At 53.1% G+C, this 20,227-nt stretch overlaps 1 protein-coding gene across 2 annotated transcripts in view; it reads right to left on the bottom strand.

The window, feature by feature from the left end:
* COL22A1 (collagen type XXII alpha 1 chain) overlaps positions 1–20,227 on the bottom strand; it is a 249,072-nt gene that overhangs the window by 68,391 nt on the left and 160,454 nt on the right. For both annotated transcript variants that reach the window (XM_047783198.1, XM_047783199.1), the window contains 3 exons: positions 18,301–18,345; positions 10,563–10,640; positions 484–519 (listed from right to left, as the gene is read on the bottom strand). In XM_047783198.1, coding sequence (XP_047639154.1) covers positions 484–519; positions 10,563–10,640; positions 18,301–18,345 — 159 coding nt within the window. The remainder of the gene's footprint in view (positions 1–483; positions 520–10,562; positions 10,641–18,300; positions 18,346–20,227) is intronic.

Here is a 20,227-nt window from a genome sequence, read left to right as displayed (position 1 = left end):
GCTTTTATAAGAAAATCACTCCCACTCCGCTGAAGACCTCCAGGCGGTACCGGGAATGGTACAAACGGCTTTCGTGATGGATCTCGCTTCCTGTAGGAAGTTCCCTCACCTCCCGCCCCCCTTACAGGTTAAGAGCGAGTCCTCGTTCGCTCACGGATGCCTGGCTGGGGATGAGGAAGCCAGGATTCAAAGTGGGTTCCTCTGGCAATTTGATTAAATTCTTTAAACTCAGGCTGTCCTTCTGCGAAGCAGAGGTGACAAAAGCAAAGGCAGCGCCAGCCTGCCCACTACCTCCCGTGCTCCCTGCACTGGACGAGCGCCCCACACCCCATGCCACAGGTCACTGCTCTTTGCGAGCAGCCTCACTGTTGAACCTTTAGGATTTCTTTGAAAACACGCTCTGGCCAGGCCACTTTAAATGGCTTTGATCAGCGCATCATGTTTCCCTTCAAAACCCAGCCCTTTATTCAAATCATACTGTACCGGGGGCCCTTTTTCTCCTGGGGGTCCGGAGGGGCCCTAAGAAACAAACAAAGAAGTAAGCAAGTTAGGAATGAAATCTTTGCTGAAACAGGCCGCCGTGCTTAGTTCTAAGCTGGGCTTTAATTGTCCTAAAAGGAGGAGTTTATTTCTTCCCACCTTTAAACCACAGGGTCTCACCCTCTCACCACCACCCAGGAAGGTTGCATATAGAAACCCTTCTGGAACCTTCTCCATGTGCCCCTGAACCAGCACTACCCCATCTGGGCACCACTGGGTTTCTGACAGGTGAGCCCGTCCTAGCTCTGGTGTGAGGTGGGAACCAGCAGCCCAGCACCCTCGTGTTGTGCCCCTTCCTGCCCTGGGATGGCTGGGGGGCACTTTCAGAGCCAGACACCCAGACTGGACCGCCTGGCAGATGCTGCTGTGGTTCCCCTTCCTGCTCCTGCAAGTGGGTGCACAGTACACGCACGCACACACACACACACACACACACACACACACTCGGGTCTGCCCTCCTATAAGTGTGGCCAGCCTAGAATCTGGCCTCCAGATGTTGCACATGAGGTGTGTCCCTTGAGGGAGGCATTGGTGTAGTTTCAGGGGCTGCGGTGAGCGGGACCGCCCCTTGGCCCCGAGCCTCTCCCTCTGCAGAGAAGCCCTGCCTGCTTTCCGCCTGCACACATCCTCTCGCCACATGTTGCTTCAGTTTGCACATCAGCTCCCTCGGAAAGTCTTCCCTGGCTTCTCCCAGGGAAGTGATGCCCCAGCCCCCGGGGGTACTCCATCTAGGGCATGTCACCTGGTATTGTCACTGCTTCCTGGCCTGTCTGTCCTCTTGGCTGGAAGGACCGCATGCTGCCTCGGGGGCCCTGCCCCGTGCTCAGCACAGCCCGGTGCACAGTCGGGACCCAGCAGAGCGCAGCAAGCGGCCCTCCACCAAAACCGAGATTTGATGGTATGAGGAGAGCTTGAAAATCACTTTTTTTTTTTTTTGGTCTTTTCTAGGGCTGCTCCCAAGGCACATGGAGGTTCCCAGGCTAGGGGTCCAATTGGAGCTGTAGCCACCAGCCTACACCACAGCCACAGCAACAGCAACATGGGATCTGAGCCGCGTCTGCGACCTACACCACAGCTCACAGCAACACTGGATCCTTAACCCACTGAGCGAGGCCAGGGATCGAACCCACCATCTCATGGTTCCTAGTCAGATTCGTTAACCACTGCGCCACAATGGGAACTCCGAAAATCACTTGTTATCATCCTTCTGTCTCGTGGATGCTCCAACTAAGGCCTCGAAGAGACCAAGGGCCTGCAGGCGCCAGGCGGGGCGAATCCTGCCACCCACTCTCAGTCCAGTGCGGCCATGTGACTCTGCAGCAGAGCCCAGGGGGACGTACCAACAGGAAAGAGGATTCCATACCAATGCAAAGGTTTCTGGCCATACGACAGGCCAGGGAACCTAAAAGCCTACCAACCAAATCCAGCCCAGAAGTGCCTGATAAAGTAAGATAAGCATCATCCTAGGGCAGCGCTGAGCACTAAAGAAAGCAGGGACCCTCCAGAGGCCTAAGCCAAGCAGGCAAGTCAAACAGGGGAGACGATGACCCAGAATTCCACCTGGGGTCCACCTGACTCACAGTCCCTTCTCCCTCCATCAGTCCTCAGGGCTCTGTAAGCTGTAGGTCAACGGTACAGGTGGAGTGATATCCATATATCTGAACATCATTCCTTTCAAAGTAACTCCTTACGGGAGTTCCTACCATGGCTCAGCGGAAATGAATCTAACATCCATGAGGATACAGGCTGGATCCTTGGCCTCGCTCAGTGGGTTAAGGATCCAGCACTGTCGTAAGCTGTGGTGTAGGTTGCAGACGCGGCTCAGATCCTGAGTTGCTTTGGCCAGCAGCTACAGCTCCTATTCGACCCCTAGCCTGGGAACCTCCATGTGCCCCAAGTGTGGCCCTAAAAAGCAAGCAAACAACCAAGAACAAAGCAGCTCCTTACTGGGACCATACAATTGCTCCTCAGGGAGAGGGCCTAGGGCCAGCTCATTACTGGCATGGGGGACACTGCCCCATTTTAGGGTCACCTTTTGTTCCCAAATTCAACTCCATGATCCACCTCAAGCCTCTAACTTGCTCATTAGACTAAGCTCCAAATGCCTCTCTTAGGTCCTTTAGTATAAAAGCCACGTGTGAAGGATGGATTTTGCTATCAAAAGGCCTTCATTTCAAATCTTAACTTCATCAATTACTGCTTATAGGACCTTGAGCGTGTTACTTTGTTTCTCAGAGCTTCCGTTTTCTCAACTGTAACACAAAGCTGGATGATCACCTTGCCTCGTCGGATCAGAAATAAAAGAAGGCGTTCCCACTGCGGCCCGTGAGGATGTGGGTTTGATCCGATCCCTGGCCTTGCTCAGGGCGTTCAGGACCTGGCGTTACCGTGAGGTGACGTAGGTCGCAGATGCGGTTCAGATCCCAAGTTGCTGTGGCTGTGGTGTAGGCCAGCAGCTGTAGCTTTGATTTGACCCCTAGCCTGCGAACTTCCACATCTTGCAGGTGCAACCCTGAAAAGACAAAAAAAAAAAAAAGAGAGAGAGAGAGAGAGAGAAAAGAAATAAACTACTCTAAGTAGAGAACCAGACTGGAGCCTAGCCCATAAAAGGAATTCCCAGGGCTATTCTGCTAATATGCTTTTTTTTTTTTTTTTTGCCTTTTTGCCTTTTCTAGGGCCGCACCTGCAGCATATGGAGGTTCCCAGGCTAGGGGTTGAATCGGAGCTGTAGCTACTGGCCTACGCCAGAGCCACAGCAACTCCAGATCCGAGCCACTTCTGCAACCTACACCACAGCTCACGGCAATGCTGGATCCTTAACCCACTGAGCAAGGCCAGGGATCGAACCCGCAACCTCATGGTTCCTAGTCCGATTCGTTAACCACTGAGCCACTATGGGAACTGCCTGCTAACATACTTTTAAGAAACAGAAAAGTGTGTCATGGAGGGGAGACTGTGTAATGACTTTCCAATGCCCTCCCTAAATCGGAACACGTTTTCAATGATAACAACCCTCTTTTCCCAAGATTATGCCCTCTGATGGGTTTGTTCAAGAGTCACTTGATCCAACACACATATTTTGGCCATTGGCACCATTATCCACCAAAAGGAACTACAACTCCTTGGAGAAACAACAAATCTCAGATCTGGGCGAGGAACATATTACAAATCGGGAGGGTCCCATCACTCCAAAGAGCAAGGAAATGATTGAAGGCTGCTAGGCTTCTGTCGAAAGTTCTCAAGGTCAAGTGGAATAGGCTCCCCTTGGCATAAGACAATTTGAACATCAGAAGGAAGAATAACTGCAATGAACTAAAAAAATAACCAAGTGTGTATAAATCCATGAGTTCAAAATTATAGATAAAAAAATAAAAACACCTCCGGGATGACCTTTGCAAGATGCCGAGGAACCGAGGTGTTAGGTGAAGAAACACAGGGAAAGGCTGTGGTGTTTACGTTCTGCTTCCGTGGATCCGGCCCGCTGGGTATCCGGATTGTCAATGAGGGGACGAGTCTCCACAGAGAAGCATTCATTCGAGCTGAGACATGACAAAGAGCCGAGCGAACTAGAACAGCACCAATTTGCAAGCCTCGATGGGCTGAGTGATCTAAGCAGGGACATCAAAGCGGGAGAACATCACGCGAGACCACGAGACACCAGGCGCCTCCTGCTGCACGAGCACAGCACCTGTGAAGTCTTGCCAACGAGATCAAACCTGAATCTGATCAAGCCTCCAGGGCCAGGGATGGGTGTATAGGAAATACGAGGACGGAGCAGCTGCTCCATCAGCCCATGGGCAGAGCCCAGTCTGTGGGAAGCTAAGACCAAACCATCACTCGTTTCGTCAATTTAAAAACCGGTGAATTACACGTGCATTCCCACCCCCCCTCCCATGGATACGCACCCATTTCATCCTCCACCCTCTTTTATCTGAAGGGCTGAGAGGGACCAGGCTATGGGCTGGGCTCTGGGGGAGGGTTCAAAGGCCTGCCTGGCTTTTCATCTGCAGAGGGACCTGGGCCCACGGTCTGAACCTCTCTAAGCCTCAGTGTCCTCACCTGTGAGCTGAAAAGGCTAGGCGTTCAAGCTCACAGGACCACGACAAAGACCGAGGATCGGAGTCTACGCGAGGGCCTCGCACGGGAGCCTGGCGCATTTGTACGATGCTCAGTGCGCCCTAGGAATTATTATTAGGAACAGCAAAAATCCTAGCTGAGATTAGAAAGGAGAGTTTTCAACCAGAAGGGAGGAAAAAGAACTTATTTCGAACCTTTTTACTTTTCTTTTTAGGGCTGCACCTGCAGCATATGGACATTCCCCAGGCTAGAGGTCGAATCAGAGCTGCAGCTGCAGACCTGCGCCACAGCCACGGCAACACCGGATCGGAGCCTCGTCTGCCACCTACGCTACAGAGACTGTGTTGGGTCCTTAACCTGCTGAGTTCCCTGAGGCTTTAATCTAAAACCAAGACTGGGATGCTGAGCTCCTGGTTATACAAGGAGCCCTGGGGTCTGGGGCCGTACCCTATCTGTGCGGTACGCCCCCACCCCCCTTCTTTGTGAACCGCTGGAACTTACTCTGTGCACAGAACAGGACAAGAGTGCATGGTAGTAAATGGAGCTTTACTTGCTGAGCCTCGGCCTTGAAGGAACAACCGAGAGACACCTGGTGTCCCCAAGCTGGGCAAGATGGGGCTGACTGTGCAAACTCCCGTTGAAGGGAAACTGGCCAGCCTGATTCCTGGCTGCGTTATGAGTGGCTCTCTGGTTCTTTGAATCCAAGGAGCGGGACTAAACCAGCAGAAAGGACAGAGGAACCACAAACGCGGGTCTCGCAGGGCAACAGTGCGGAAAACAGGAATGTGCCTGAGAAGACATCAGCACGAGCCAAGACCACATAAACGGCAACTTCCACCACTGCCCGGCTCAGACGGCGAGAAGGGCATCTGCTTGGCGCTGGGATGCTGGGGTCTGCTCGTGGCTCTCTCGAGTCCTAACTGTGACTTGGGGCAAGTGTCACATCTCTTAAGCGGTTACCCTCATTTGGAAAATGAACGGGAGAAGAGGATCTGGCTGGTCAGGCTGCTGGGAGGACGGAATGAGAGGAGGCCCAGGAGACAAATGAGAGCATGGATGAGGAGGCCCTGCTGGCTCCCGGCTGGACCCCGAAGGAGGCGGGGCGTGCGCGCTGCACTTAGGATTGCCCAGCTCTCAGAGGCTTTCATTTCTATTCTCATTACCCGGCTCCCTGGGAGATGGGAGTGCCAACAAAACCTCTAAGGCAGGACACCTGCCCTGCGTCACTGCACACAAGCAGCCAGTGCTTCTTTCCTCGGCTGGGATGGAGTCTCCGAAGGGCTGCGAGCCGGTGTGTTTGTATGGGAACCTCCGGGGCCTGGGCAAAGGAGGCCGTCGGAACAAGGGACTCAGAGGGAGTTAAGCCTTAAAGGAGGGGCGATTTCAGGCAGCGAAGGCTGAGCAAGATGTCAGCGGGGGGATCGTTAGGAGAGCAAAGGGCAAAGGCAAGGTTCCAGGGTTACTATCAAGGCCACCCGTTGTGACCGCCAACGTCCCATCCACAAGGACCCTACTGGATAGCAGGAGGCCTGGCTGCGGCTGCCGGAGGGTCTCCGGCCCTCACGGACCTCAGGCTCCAAGTTCAGTGAGGTTCAGCAACACCAGGACCTGCCCTCAGGCCCAACTGGGTCACTGTTGAGCATTTCAGACCCCGCGAAGCGCAGATCAGAGGGAACCTGAAGATGAAAGAGACTGTCGCCCACGCCTTGAAGGGAGAAGCCGAAACTCCAGACCACCAGCTCCCCTCCACTCCCCCGCCCGGAGAAGGGCAGAGGGTGGCGGCAAAGCCCCAGGTCCCCTTCCAGGGCTCAGCGCTGCTCCTGGGTGCCGACGCCTTGGAGGACAGGGCCAGGGACGAAGAACGAGGGATCCAGCGGGGATGTGAGGACGTAACAGCAACCAGCACGCCCCCTCCACACACACACACCTGGTTCTGCTGAAACCACAGGTCCGGGGACGCAGAGGGAGAACAGGCGCAAGCCAGGGGACACAGAGGGAGAGCAGGCCCAGGCCCAGGGACACAGAGAGAGAGCAGGCGCAGGCCCGGGGACGCAGAGGGAGAGCAGGCACAGGTCTGGGGACGCAGAGGAAGAGGAGGCACAGGCCAGGGGACGCAGAGGGAGAGCAGGCACAGGCCCAGGGACGCAGAAGAAGAGCACTGGTTTGGAGGCTGTGGGGAGGGCTCTGCCCCCGGGACCTGCAGGATCACGTCGGCCAAGTCACTTCATCTTCTTGGCCTCAGATATTTACCCGGCAGACACTGACACAGCTGACACCTTCAGGGCCCCACCCCAAATTCCCTGGGAACACACACCTGGCAGCTCCTCGCTGCAGGTGCCTGCCCTGGGGCCATCTGTAGCCATAAGAGGACGCTCGGCCGAGCGCAGGGCAGCCCCCAGGAGTGGGTACCTAACACACTGCTAACTTAGCACAGCTCTGCCAGGGCGCCATGCCACCTCCCGGGGGCGCCACTCCCTGCAGGGCGAGCCTGAGATAATTTCCCTAACAGACTCATGGCTCTGAATCCTGTTCTCTGGACATGCTTCTGCAACAAGCCCAACCTTCCTCAAGGGATAAACCCACTTTTTTCTTGTTTTCTTAATGGCCACACCTGGGACGTATGGATGTTTCCAGGCCAGGGATGGAATCCGAGCCGCAGCTGCAACCTACACCGCAGGTGCAGCAACAGTGGATCCTTTAACCCACTGTACCAGGCTAGGGACTGAACCCATGCCTCCACAGAGACCCGAGGTGCTGCAGTTGGATTCTTAACCCACCACGCCGCAGCGAGAACTCCTAGAGATAAACCCACTTTCACAGGACCGAAGGACTGAGGATGCAGACTCTTCTAGACTTGGCACCAGACCAGGGACAGGCCACTGGGCAAGTGACAGGGCTCCTGCAAAGCTTGGAGCGGGGAGGGATGAACTCACACCCCCGCTGTCACCCCTTCGCCCCCTTCTCCGCACACCTGCTCCCAGCTCGCCCCTGCACCCTCATGACAGATGGCCCGGCCCTTAGCAAGGAGCCTAGGCCAGCAGCCAAAGACAGGATTTATGAAAATTCAATAAGGTTTCCCCACCACGGAAGCTTTTAATAAGCTGAAGTGGAGAGAGGACTCTGAACAGTTGATTTACAGGCGCTTGGCTGGAAGCAGCCAATTACTTTACAGGTGAAATCACTTGGGCAGGGACATATTTCATGGGCAATTTTAGCTACTCTGGGCGGGCAGGGATGGCGTCTGCCTCTGCTGCCCTGCTTTCCACTTAAGGGCTTGATATGGCGAATCCTTAGGGAGTGGACGGGACGTGGAGAGACCTGTGAAAGGACGAGGGACCACGCAGGACACCTGTGGTTCCACGTACAGGTGCTTTCTGTTCTAAGGGTGAACGAAGCATGAGTCAGTATCAGAAGCCCGCCAAGCGGGCCCCCTGCAAAGCAGGATGGCGGAAATAAGAGCCTGGATGGCTACGCGTCTTCTCTACATCTTTTGCCAAACTGTGCCTTCTTCTAGTCACTAACAGGGTGAGAGCAACAGCCAAAGACAAATGACAGAGCTCATGTCAGCGAGGGTTTGCTGTGGAAGAGAATTTCTTTTAAGAGGAACAGACTAGAACTGGACATGTCCAAGGGGATGCAAATGCCGTCTCCCGCGGTTTCTGGGGACGTGGGGGAAGTCACAACGCCCATGGTCATCCTCCCACCTTGCAGTTAGTCCTGCTGTGCCAGGGTGATGGGAAGTGAGGTGCTCGTTTCTGGTGGGGAGGAGACGAGGCAGGCTGGGGAGGGGCGGACAGAGGAGCGCCCGGGGGAAATTCAGAGCCAGAGGGAGGAGCCCAGGAACAGCCCTGCGGTGTAAGAGCCCCCCGAGGGAAGGAACGGGGCTTTGATTTAACCAGTGACATTCTGGGTGAAACACCGGATGTCCTCTCAAGTTCTCCGAGACAAATGAAGAATGGTATTGCTTTAGGGCTGGCTGTTGTCTGTACTTCTTAGATGCAAAGCCAGGCAGAGACTGGGTCATGTGCTGCTCGGGTTTATATTCAGATTCCATTTGGGGGCGGCGGCGAAGTTAGATGGTGTTTCCGGGTTACGATGATGATGACACAACGTCAAAGGTACCACACGGGCAGTATGGATATCACGAGGCTGAGCGATGGGATGTGAAAACCACGGGGTACTTGAGCCTCCTTTAAAAAACAAGACAGGTGCTAGAGACTGAATGTTTGCGGCCCCCCAAAATTCACACACAGAAACCCAGTCCCCAGTGCGATGGCATTTGGAGACAGGGCCTTTGGTGATGCTGTCATGGGGACGAAGCCCTCAGGAAAGGCATCAGACTTTATAAAAGAGGCTTCCGAAAGCCCTCTTACCCCTTCCACCACGTCAGGACACATCCACACAAACAGCCGACTGTCAGCCACACACCGAGTCTGCTGGTACCTTGATCTTGGACTTCTCAGCTTCCAGAATGGAGAGAAGTAAATTCCGGTCGTTTTCCAGGCCACCAGGCTCTGGCATCTTTGTCATAGTAACCCAAACAGACTAGGACGACACGGCCACCAAAAGAAGCCAAGGCCAATGAAAGGTGTGTTAATGATAACATACAGTGTTTTCCGCCAAGGAGGGACTGAGCAGGAGAAGATAAAACCCCAGGACTGAAGACCGGCCTTACGATTGGAAGGTTATCATTCAGTCAAAGGCCGGGGTTGGGGAGGAGGTGGCGCTTTGCGCCGCAAAAGAAAGAAGGAGAAGCAAGGGCGGAAGACACGGACAAGCGTGATCCTACAGTCATGCAAAGAAACGCCTAATCGCTGTCTGTTCTCTACAGAAGTAATGGTCTAAATATGAAACCCAGGCGGACTAGCTTTCAAGGAAGTGTCTTCTGCGTCTAGAGGTGCTCCGGGGAGGCTGGCTGGGAGAGTCACCGCATCCTCACCCTGGACGGGCCTGGCTGCCACGGACCCTCACGTTTCATAACTCAGAGGTTTTATAGGTTTTGGGGGGTTTTTGTTTTCCAGCGCCACACCCACAGCATATGGAAGTTCCCAGGCTAGGGGTCCAATCAGAGCAGCAGCTGCCGCCCTGCACCACAGCCACAGTAATGCAGGATCCGAGCCCTATCTGCAACCTACACCACAGCTCACGGCAACACTGGATCCTTAACCCACTGAGCGAGGCCAAGGATTGCATACTAGTCCTCGTGGATGCCAGTCGGGTTCGTTACCACTGAGCCCCAACGGGAACTCCCTGCAGCTCTTACAGTTACCGCACCTGGGGTGGGGTGGGGGGGTGGGGGGTGTCTGCCAACTCACATCCAGTAGATGATGGGAATTATGCATCAAAACTACTAATCAAAGACCCCTTCACAGATTTCATTTTGGAAATAAACACCTTTCTGGATTGCATTTATGTTCTGACCTGTATCTTAGGGGGAGGAAGAGGGTCATGAGCTCATTTTTGTTCAAAATCCCTGAAAGCATATGCTGTTTCTCCCACTTCACCCCCGTTCCCCAACCAAATCAGCGCCCCTGGCTATAACAGTTTTGGCAAAGCTCAGCCAGTGAGACTTTTTTTTTTCTTTTCTTTTCTTTTTGGCCATGCCCACATCATTCAGAAGTTTCCAGGCCAAAAATCGAACCCGAGCCACAGCAGTGATGATGCTAAATCCTCAACCGCCAGGCCACCGGGGAACTTATGTCCTTTTCAGATGAGCTGTGTTCTCTTAGTCCTCTTCGAACCAGACAAGCCTGGGTCTCCCCGGAGCCTCATTCCAAGAACCCCAACCTGTTCAATAACATCAGCCACAGTGGACAGACCTACACCTGGACTGACCCGGGTCAGTGTCCCGCTACCAGGACAGCTGGGCAGCACCCCCCTCGGGAGCCAGCAGGGGCTGGCTGCGTGGCCGGGAGCGAGGAAGGGCTGGGTGATGAAGGACTCACAGCAGGGCCGGCGACCCCAATGCCCGGGTCTCCGCGGCTGCCAGGAGCGCCAGGGGTCCCAGGTGCACCACGGTCTCCCTGGAAAGAGAAAACATACCGTCAAGAAGGCAGCTCTGGGAAGGAGAGCGCGGGGGACAGAGGAGTCACGCCCCTCCCACCGTCCTGTCCCACCCCGCTCCCCACCCCGCATCTCTCCCATCACCTGGACTCGGAGCACCCAGAGGGTCATCCAAGAGCCCATCACCCCACCCAATTCAACACGCATGGACCACAGCTGCCAACCGTGACCTGCGCCTTCCAGAGCCGACCACAGACCAACCTTGACGATGGCTCTGGAGTAATTAACAACAATATGATCCACCATCCCCCTGCCACCACCCCCCTGCCACCGCAATTCCATATGCCACTGTGGTTTCTCCACCATCCATCGTACCCCTCCCCCAGCCTGGACACACCCCAGATTTGACCGTGTACCCATGTTTCAGCTCAGTCCCACATCACCATAAATTAATTCATCATTTCACCAACAATTTGCCAAGTACGTATTTCTGCCAGTCACTTTTCCAGGGCTTAGGAGGGGCAGGAACGTACCCTTCGTGACGAAGCGTGGGGGGTAATGTAGGGTGGATTTAAGTTCTGGCTTCAACACTGAGCAACTGAAGGTTCCCTAAGCTTTGTTCCTTCAGTTACAAGGGACAGGCGATAAGAGGAGCGGCCAGGCCAGCAGGCACCGTGCTTATTAAAGGAGACCACGCACACAGATGCCTGGCACGGCTGCCAGTGCACATTTGCTGTCGGGGTTCTTGCGGTTCTCATGTACCTGCCATGCTGGGCTTTGGTGGAAAGAGGAAAAGGAGAAGGAAAGGGAAAAAAAGAAGAATTTCTGTTTGCTATTTGCTGTAGCAGGACAGAGATGGTCGTATCTTCCCATCCACCATTTCAAAATCCTCGATCTCTGCAAACAAGCGCTTGTCCGAACGCAACAGGCAGCAAAAGCTGACTTGTGCTGATGCAGAATATTTATGAGCTTTAGAAGCCCGTTTTGTGTGGATATTTATGCATTTCTGCTGCATCAATATGAATGAGCTTGGTGAGGCGAGTCGCCCCGCACAGCACCATAAATGTGACATACGTATCGTTTGCAAAGTATGACCTTTCTAAATTCCAAAACAAATTCAATCCAAAACACGGGGCCCCCACAACTGTGTGCGAGAGACTGTACACCTGTATTAGGTCACCTGATGGCATCTCAAGCCCGAAATGGGGGGCGACCCTGTCCAAGCCACTTAACTCTTCAGGATGCATTTGCTTGTAGGACAAATCGAAACAGCCTTAGGAGGCTGTTATGAAGAGTCAGTGGGATGATGGGCAGCAACTTTATTTCCGGTAGAACCTGACACCGTGAGGCCACACTGCTTTGTTAAGGTCTGTGTTTTTGAGCAGTGACGGAAACTCCTATTAATAATGAGCTCATCCTCTGACCATCATCTTAACTGGAAAATTTTACATTGTGGGCCTTTAAGAAAAGGGAATGCTTCAAGACGACTTGTCTTTCCCGCAGTGTGACCGCTGCTTGGACGAGGGTATAAATTATGGATGCGTCCAACTAACGCTGGTTGTTTATTCACTTCGAGCTGAGAGCTAGGCTTCAAGACCAGCTCAAAGATGAGCCCTGTGCATTTTCTTTTCTTTCTTCCTCCCTCCCCTTCTTTCTTTCTTTTTTACGGCTGCATCCGGAGCAGCTGGAAGTTCCTGGGCTAGGGGTCTCACTGGAGCTGCCGCTGCAGGCCTACGCCACAGCCACGGCCACGCTGGCTCCAAGCCACATCTGCAGATGATGCCGCAGCTTGCAGCAAGGCCAGATGCGCAAACCCACCGAGTGAGGCCAGGGATCTACCCTGTATCCTCACAGACACCATGTCGGGGTTCTTAACCCACTGGGCCACAGTAAGAACTCCAGCCCTGAGCATTTTCCATACTCAGTGTTAAGTTCAGAAGAGAAGCCTGGACAGGGCTTGCGAAGTTCTCACCGAAGAGATGAACCACAGTCCACACCGTTCACTGAACTCTGGTGATGTGGCCCCTTTCCCGCGTCTGTCCAGGCCTGTGGTGGCCTCGTGTCCTGAGAGCCACAGCGTCCCTCTGCCCCGCCCTAACTCCGTACCCAGTTCCCAGAAGGTCTCTTCAGAGCCCCAGATGGGACATTCCATTTCTCTAGAAGAGCATATGACACGGCTGATTCCAGGAAGCACAAGATGCTTGAGGCTTCCGGGAAATCTGGTTTGTGTGCATGGGGACGGTGGAAAGGGACGAAGTCATGAAAGAAGGCAAATCTGGAGAAAGACGTAGTGAACTAAGAATGGATGTGCTCGGCGCTGGATCCCTCCCGCACCGTGACTGTGAGCGGATGCGGTGGGACGATTCAAACCAGCCACCAAGTGACTCCAGTCTAAGGACTGGAACCGAGTCCCCTAAACTCGAGTTCCCCTGCCGAGTTCATGACTAGCCTCTCCATCCAAAACTCTATTCCCATTCTTGTCCTGCCCCGGTTCCCCTCGGGGTTGAGGAGCAGCCGAGAAAAGGGGGGACGGACATGGAGCAGGAGCGCAGGACACCTGAGGGGCCCCCCCTCCCAGGGACAAGCCCCTCTGTGTGGTCGCGTCCCCACGTTTTGCTTGGCCTTCCGAGTTCCGAAGAGCAGACGCAGGCAGCCACTCACGAGGGAAGGGAGGGAGGCAGAGACCGAGGCGCGGTTGAGCAGGGAAGTAACGACGCCGCAATGAGAGCTGAGCAGGAACGCGCTCACAGGACTCCCGGTTTCTCCTCGAGGGATGCGCAGAGAGGTCGGACACCCACCTTGAGCTGTTCTGCGGAAACTAGGACTCCCTGCCCTCTAGAGGATGCTGACCACAGGCATGGAGACCCCAGACCGGCTGCAACCAGAAGGCTGATGAGTAAGATTCCCCAAAACACATGACCATCAATCAATCCGAAAGAGGTCTGAGGGCTGAGCACACTCCCTGGGACCCCCGCCTTAAGGCTGCCTTTAAAAACCCTTGTCTGAGTCACTGGGGATTCAGGCCACCTGTTCTCCTTGCCTGCAACACACAATACGTTGCTTCATCACAACCTGGTGCCGGCAGACTGGCTCTGCTGTGTGTCAGGCGGGTGAATCCTGCCCCTCCAGGCAGGTGGAGGGGGGTTCTATGACCGTGGATAAATCCCATAAACTCTTTGGTACCTTAAGACATTCGTTAATTAGAAAGCAAATAAACAAAACAAAACAAGAAGAACATTCTACCAAATTCCCATGTATCTTCTGCAGACTAATGTACAAGATAAGAGACTACATGACATCGGACATTACAGGTAAATACATGATTATATTTTATCACCAGAATTAGACGGTAGAAAATAAACTAAGCAGCCAAAATATCAGAAAATCTGTGTTGTTTTGCACCCCGATTTCTCTTCAAAATAGTTAACACAGGTCTTTTTCCGATTATTTTCTCTTTTCGTGCTGCTCCCCTTCTTCCCAAGGCTCTATTTTCATGCACATCACTCAACCCTCACTTCCTCGAGGTAAACCTCACCACAGCTGAATGTGTATTCCTCCAGGCTTCCTGTTCACACCTCTGCTTCTTGCATGAGCCATATTCCCCCTTGTTTTTTCCTCCAGGTTCTAAGCTTCCAAACACCTACCATCCATGAAGACTGAGCTGCCGAATCACCGCACTCGCGTGACCCCAGCTCTGCCGCTCTCCTCTCTGCCCTACGGAAGATGTTGGAGCATCTCTTCATTCCTCTTAACACACTGACCTCCCAGTTTGTCTGTCCGACCCTCTGACTTCTGTGTAAGTGTCTTAGAAGAAGCCATCCTTTTATTCACGTATCCATGAACTCAGCCAATATCTGTAAGCACCTAAAATGAGTCAGGACCTACACAGAGTACAATGTTTACCCACTTCTGCACCCTGCAACAGCCCTCCAGGAGCAAATTCCCGGATGCTGGAAGGAGTGCCTCTATCATCGCTCAAATTTTGTCAGGTTCTAAATTTTGCTTTTGACTGAAATCAACTTTTTGCCCAGGAGGGAGCGTGATAAGAGACCTCTCCCAGCCCGGCCTGGAATCTGAGCCACTGATGGATTTCTGCCTCTGGGTAGGGCAGCCAGGCCTGGCTCCATTCAGCTGTTTAAGGCCCATTGTGATGCTAACGAGCCCCCCAAACAACTACACAGCACAATCAGGGACTGAAATGTTTAGGAAAAAAGGAGAAAAAGGCCTCAAAGCTCTATCAAAACAAGAAGGCTCCTGAATGAGGAAAAAAAGGGCCCAGGAGCCCGTTACACTGACTAATATCTGTTTTGGTTGCAAGACATTCTGGGCCAGTTCAACAGTGCTCGGGGAGGATACGTGTGAGGTCGTGGAAGAAAAAGGACATTTACTGAACAACTATAGGCCTTGAGAGCACGTATCCACAGGAGCCGTCTGGGGGGTTAGCTCCTTTACACAGAAAGAGAAAGAGTCTCAGAAAGAATAAGCCACCTGCCCTTGAGTCATCTGTCTTGCAGGGAGTTGAGCTGGGATCCTAACCAAGTTCTGAATGGAGGCAAAGCCTGTTCATTTCCCCAGAAACAAGTGCCACCCAAGAGAAGGAAAGGCATCTTTCAGAGTCTTCCTGCTGAGGAGGTGCCAAGGAGAACCCCCCCAGAGTCTCCTCCCCCACCTCGGGGACAGCGCCAGGCACTCAGCCAGACACCCGTGGGCTCTGTGTCCCTCCCGTCCTCCTATTCTCTGAGTCCCAACTTACCTTCCCAGCGCCAGCTGGCCGTGGGAACCTTTAGTCTCAACCACATTCTACTTTACAAAAATATACAATATTAGCGCCAGTGGGTCATCTGCTTTCACACCTCACATTTTATTTCTTAATGGTTTTCTTTTTAGGGCTGCACCTGCGGCATATGGAAGTTCCCAGGCTAGGGTCAGCATAGGAGCTACAGCTGCTGGCCTACACCACAGCCACAGCAAAGCAGGATCCGGGGTGCATCTGTGACCTACACCACAGCGCACGGCAACGCCGGATCCCTTAACCCACTGATCGGGACCAGAGATCGAACCCAGATCCTCATGGATACTAGTTGGGTTCGTTACCGCTGAGCCACAACGGGAACCTCCACATCTCACATTTTAAATGGAAGGAGGTGTTTGACCGAAGGCACAGCATGACTTGCCATGGGTCCCATGGAGTTGAAACAAGCAGGTCAACTGGACCCCAGGGCAAAGCCCTCTGCTCTGCTCACTGCCCTCTCTCAGCCTGCCTCTCTGCTCCTCCGTGTCACCTCCCCTCTGCCACTTGGGCTTCCTCTCTCCAACCCCATGCCCACAGGGATGAGGGAGGTCTCGCTGGATCCCCACCTTCTTGCTGCAAACCCCAAAGCAGAGTCCACAGGGTGACCTAATGGTAAGAGTCACTAGCATTTATTGAGCTTGTACCTGTGACAAACATGAGGCTCGGCGACTCTTTCTACTTGCATTGTCTCATTTTCCCCCAAACTGCCTGGGCGACAGCGTTCACCACCCTCATGAGTAATTATCGCAGAGAAGGGCCACCTTCAGCCATTTTCCGCTCTCCCATTCCCAACAGCCTTGCCTTCCTCTCTTCTAAGAGGCAATCAATTTCCTCCAGATCCTGAAGGTTCTCCTCTAGGGGGACCTGGGAGCACAGGACCCCTGCCGGTCAGACGCCGGGCTCAGCGCATCCCGGGACCTCAGACTCTCCTCCAGAGGCTGGGTCCTGCTCCTTTCCGCCTGCGCCCATTGCTCCAGGCATAAGGTTCTAATTTGTACAACCTCGATTTCAGGCTAAGTCCTTTCCAGTTTTATTTCTTCAGAGTCTAGGGAGCTGCCAAATATTTGCTCAGATCACTCAAAGAACCCTCTCATCGCCTTTTCCTTTGATCATGAGCAAAAAAATCGCTATCAGAGGGATGCACGTTCGTCAAAGCTCAGAGAGTTTACAGAGGTCACCGGCCTGAAGAGCAGAGAAAACCACGAAGCAAACACAGCGATTATTCCCGATGCCTCAAGTTCCGCATCCTGGATATTTTTGTAAACAAAAAGCCTTTACCGTACAATAAAAACAATGCACTCTGGTTAAGTGCTATGATCCCAAAGACACAGCTACCGAATAAAAGGGGGAGTATGGGGGCCTTGAAATAAAACTTCCAGTGAGAGCAGTGTATGTGGGTTCCCCAAGCTTTGCGTCTCAAATAACTTGGCAGAGATGAATGGTGATGTGACCTGGGAAAGTGCTAGCGGCTCAGAAAGTGGGTCTGGGGACCAGAGGCAGAGTCAAAGAATTCTTAAAAATTTGTTTTCATAAATATATGCAAGTAGAGAAAATACGGTAATGATACAGTAACCGTCTATTTATGTGATTTTGAATATACATATTAAGCTAAAGCAAGAAATAACCATGCTAAGGTCCATCACTGACTACTTCCCCCACATTCTTAAGTTTGTGCACCTGAGCGGGTGGAATAATTTTCTGCCGGATGTGGGTGCATTTACCGGCCATGCTTTGCTCTGAACACACTCTCTTTCCAGCACCCGTGGTCTCCTCCCTGCAGAGAATGCCTTCCTTATTTCCCCCTTTTGGTGGCTACATGCACTTGAAAAATCAGGACAGACATCACCTCCTCCAAGAAGCCTTCAAGGTCAAACGAGGCTGTGTTGGAAGCCTCCTCCAAGCTCACCTGTGCCTCATCTTCCCTCTATCCTGGCATTTGTCTGCTTTAGCCTGCTTGGTTATCTGTTTCTACCCTGGCCCCTGAGCTGTTATTAGAGGCCTGGGAACACGTAACACCCATCACTGTCACCCAGAGCCCACCTCCAGATCTGACACATGGCAGAAGCTCAGTGGATATGCAATGAAAGAGATAATAAGAGCTCTGATGCATAAATGACTCAATGAATGACCAATGCCAGGTAAGGACAACTTCCAGAAAATGTCCCTAATCATTCAGGAAAGTTCTCTTTAGAAGACACTCCCTAGTGGGCCAAGTCATCTTCTCTGAGTTGGGGTTGCAAGTGAACTGAAGAAGAGACACCTGCTATTTCCCCGCGCGTCTCCTTTGCCTCCTGGGTGCTCAGCTGGATGACGCCGTTCCCTCCCCTGTGGTGTCAGCAGGTTGGTGGACACAAATCACCACCCCCAGGCCTGGCCTGTGGAATTTTCCCACAAACTCCCACACCACCTCTCCTCTCGTTTCCCACTGCGGACAGAGGCTCTGGTAGGAGACACTGAAGCCCTGGAGGATGGGACAGTCACTGGACTGGCCGAACATGGGTCCCTGAATGGCTGTGTGGATCCGAACTCCCTGCCCACCACCGCTCCCACCGGACTTCATGTGAATAGAAGTGAACTTTTACTGTGCTGATCATCTCAGATTCGGGGATCCTTTGTTTCCCAATCAAGCTAAAGTACAAGACTAGATCTCTCCATGTGCTGGTTGAAAGCATCTTTTGCAACTTGATTTAACTGCAGATACTTTTTAAGCAACCACTGCATGGCAGCTCCTTCAACTCACAGTTCAGAGTCACAGAGCCTCTAATTAGGTGGAAAGTGACGAACATGGAAGTGAACTGAAATGACCAGAGATGCTTATAATTAAATTCTGCACGGTTCCCTTCTGAGTGTAACCCATGGCACCCACAGTTTGCTGGATAAGTACTCACCTTGGTTCCCAGAGGTCCAGGTAGTCCTGGTGGTCCCCGAAGTCCCTGGGGAATTGAATGGTGCAAAGACATTACGGGTCCGGGAGTGAGTATCTACCCACCTGCCACGGGCCAAGCTGTGTGCCCTCGATGACAGACGGGCCCCCCCCCCCCTCCCGCCCCCGTCATCGCCTGTCTTGTATCAAGGAAAACCACCTGGCTTGAGATGCAAGATCCTGGGGTGTGAATTCTGAACCTGCCACCTGCCACTTCTGCGTGACCTTGAGCAAACCCCTCCGTCTCTCGTAGTAGTTTGCTTTGCCACTTATTTTGTGGGCTCCCTCACGCAAGGGCAAGGCCAGGTTTCAGGTGTCAATGCAGGGCTCCTCAGATTACAAAGCCTGACCTCCTTCTTGTTTACCTGCTTGGAAGACCTGGGGGCGCCAAGGAGGAAGATCTTCAGTTTCAGGCTGAAGGCTCTGATGCAGCACACGTTAAAAATCACTGCCTCCTTTTGGCAGTGCTGGCTGAAAGCGCCAGAGTGAAGGGGGCGGGAGGCCCAGGCCCTTGTGTGCTAATGGCCAAGCTCTCCCACTCCCTTTGGCAAGGGAGTCTCCTCTCTGAGCCTCGCAGTCCTCGTCTCTAAAACAGGGTTCATGATGCCCCTCGACATGCGCATCCCCCCAAAGTCACAGGTTCAATCCCAATGCCTGTTGTGATGGTATTAACAAGTGGGGCCTTTGGGGTGATGCTGTTACGGGGTGGTGCTCTCATAAATGGATCAGTGCCCTTATAATAAGGTTCGAGACCCCTGCCCCTTCCACTCTGTGCGCACACAGCAGGAAGTCGGCAATCTGTGACCCCCGAGCAGGCTCTCGCCAGAATCCAAGCAGCTGATACCCTGACCCTGGACGTCCAGCGGCCAGTTTACGGCTTTTTGTTGGAGGAGCCCGAAGAGACTAAAACAAGTTCTCACTTCTCAGAGCAGACGCGAGGGTACAGCCTAAGGGCTTAGTGCCTGGGACATAGACAATGCCACATCAGTTAATGAACAAGAGCCAGCTAAAGGCCATACGCTAAGGGTTTATGTGAATCGTGTCACCCGATCCTTGGGAGGTGGGCGCTGTGATCATTCATATTTTAGGACGGAAGGAAATTCGCATTTAGGATTAAAGATTAAGGATGCAGGCACAGAGAGTTTAAGTCATTTTCCCAAGGCCACACAGGCAGTGAGTTGTTCTGACTCAAACCAGGTCTCCCTGCCCCTCTCCACGAGGTTGTGAGCTTTGAGAACGGGAATGCCACGTCCTCACTGTCCTCAGGGTCTAGGACAGAACCTGGCCCAGCGTGGGCCCCGGGAAACCCAGAGCTTCACTATCGGCCCCAACTCTTCCCTCCTTCCTGTGAGAGGCTTCCACACGCCTGCCCACTGCCAATAGACTTGTAAGACCGCCCGTGGGGGGGGGGGGGGGCGGGGGATAGACACGCCGCCCCCGACGCTGGGCTTGGCCACTTGACTTGCTTTAGCCAATGGCGTTTGGACAGGATGAACGCCACGTGCCCAGGAAGGCGTTAAGAGTCAGGTGAGTCTCTGCTGCGAGAATGCCGTGTCTCAATCAGGGCCTTCTCCTTCAGCTCAGGGCTCAGAATTAGGACACAAGCGGGGGCAGGACCGTAGCTGTCAACTCACAAATGTCAACAAGGAACCCATGACACAAGGGCATTTTGCAGGGGAAGGTGCTGAGATTTGGGGGTTCTTTGTTACCGCAGCAAAATTTACTAGTAGAGCTCGCTTTGTGTCCAGGACACCCTAAAAAGTGTGCAAATTCCAATGGACATAGCCTCATGCATTTGCACACACAGTCTGTCTGTCTGGAACACCATCTCTTTTTGCCTAAAAGATAATTTCTTCCAATTTCCACTTTTTAGCACAGATGCCACTTCCTGT

Source organism: Phacochoerus africanus, chromosome 6 (genome assembly GCF_016906955.1).
Source record: "Phacochoerus africanus isolate WHEZ1 chromosome 6, ROS_Pafr_v1, whole genome shotgun sequence".
Classification (NCBI taxonomy): domain Eukaryota; kingdom Metazoa; phylum Chordata; class Mammalia; order Artiodactyla; family Suidae; genus Phacochoerus; species Phacochoerus africanus.
The sequence above is the reverse complement of the archived record's forward strand: the minus strand, read 5'-3'. Positions and strand labels throughout refer to the sequence as shown.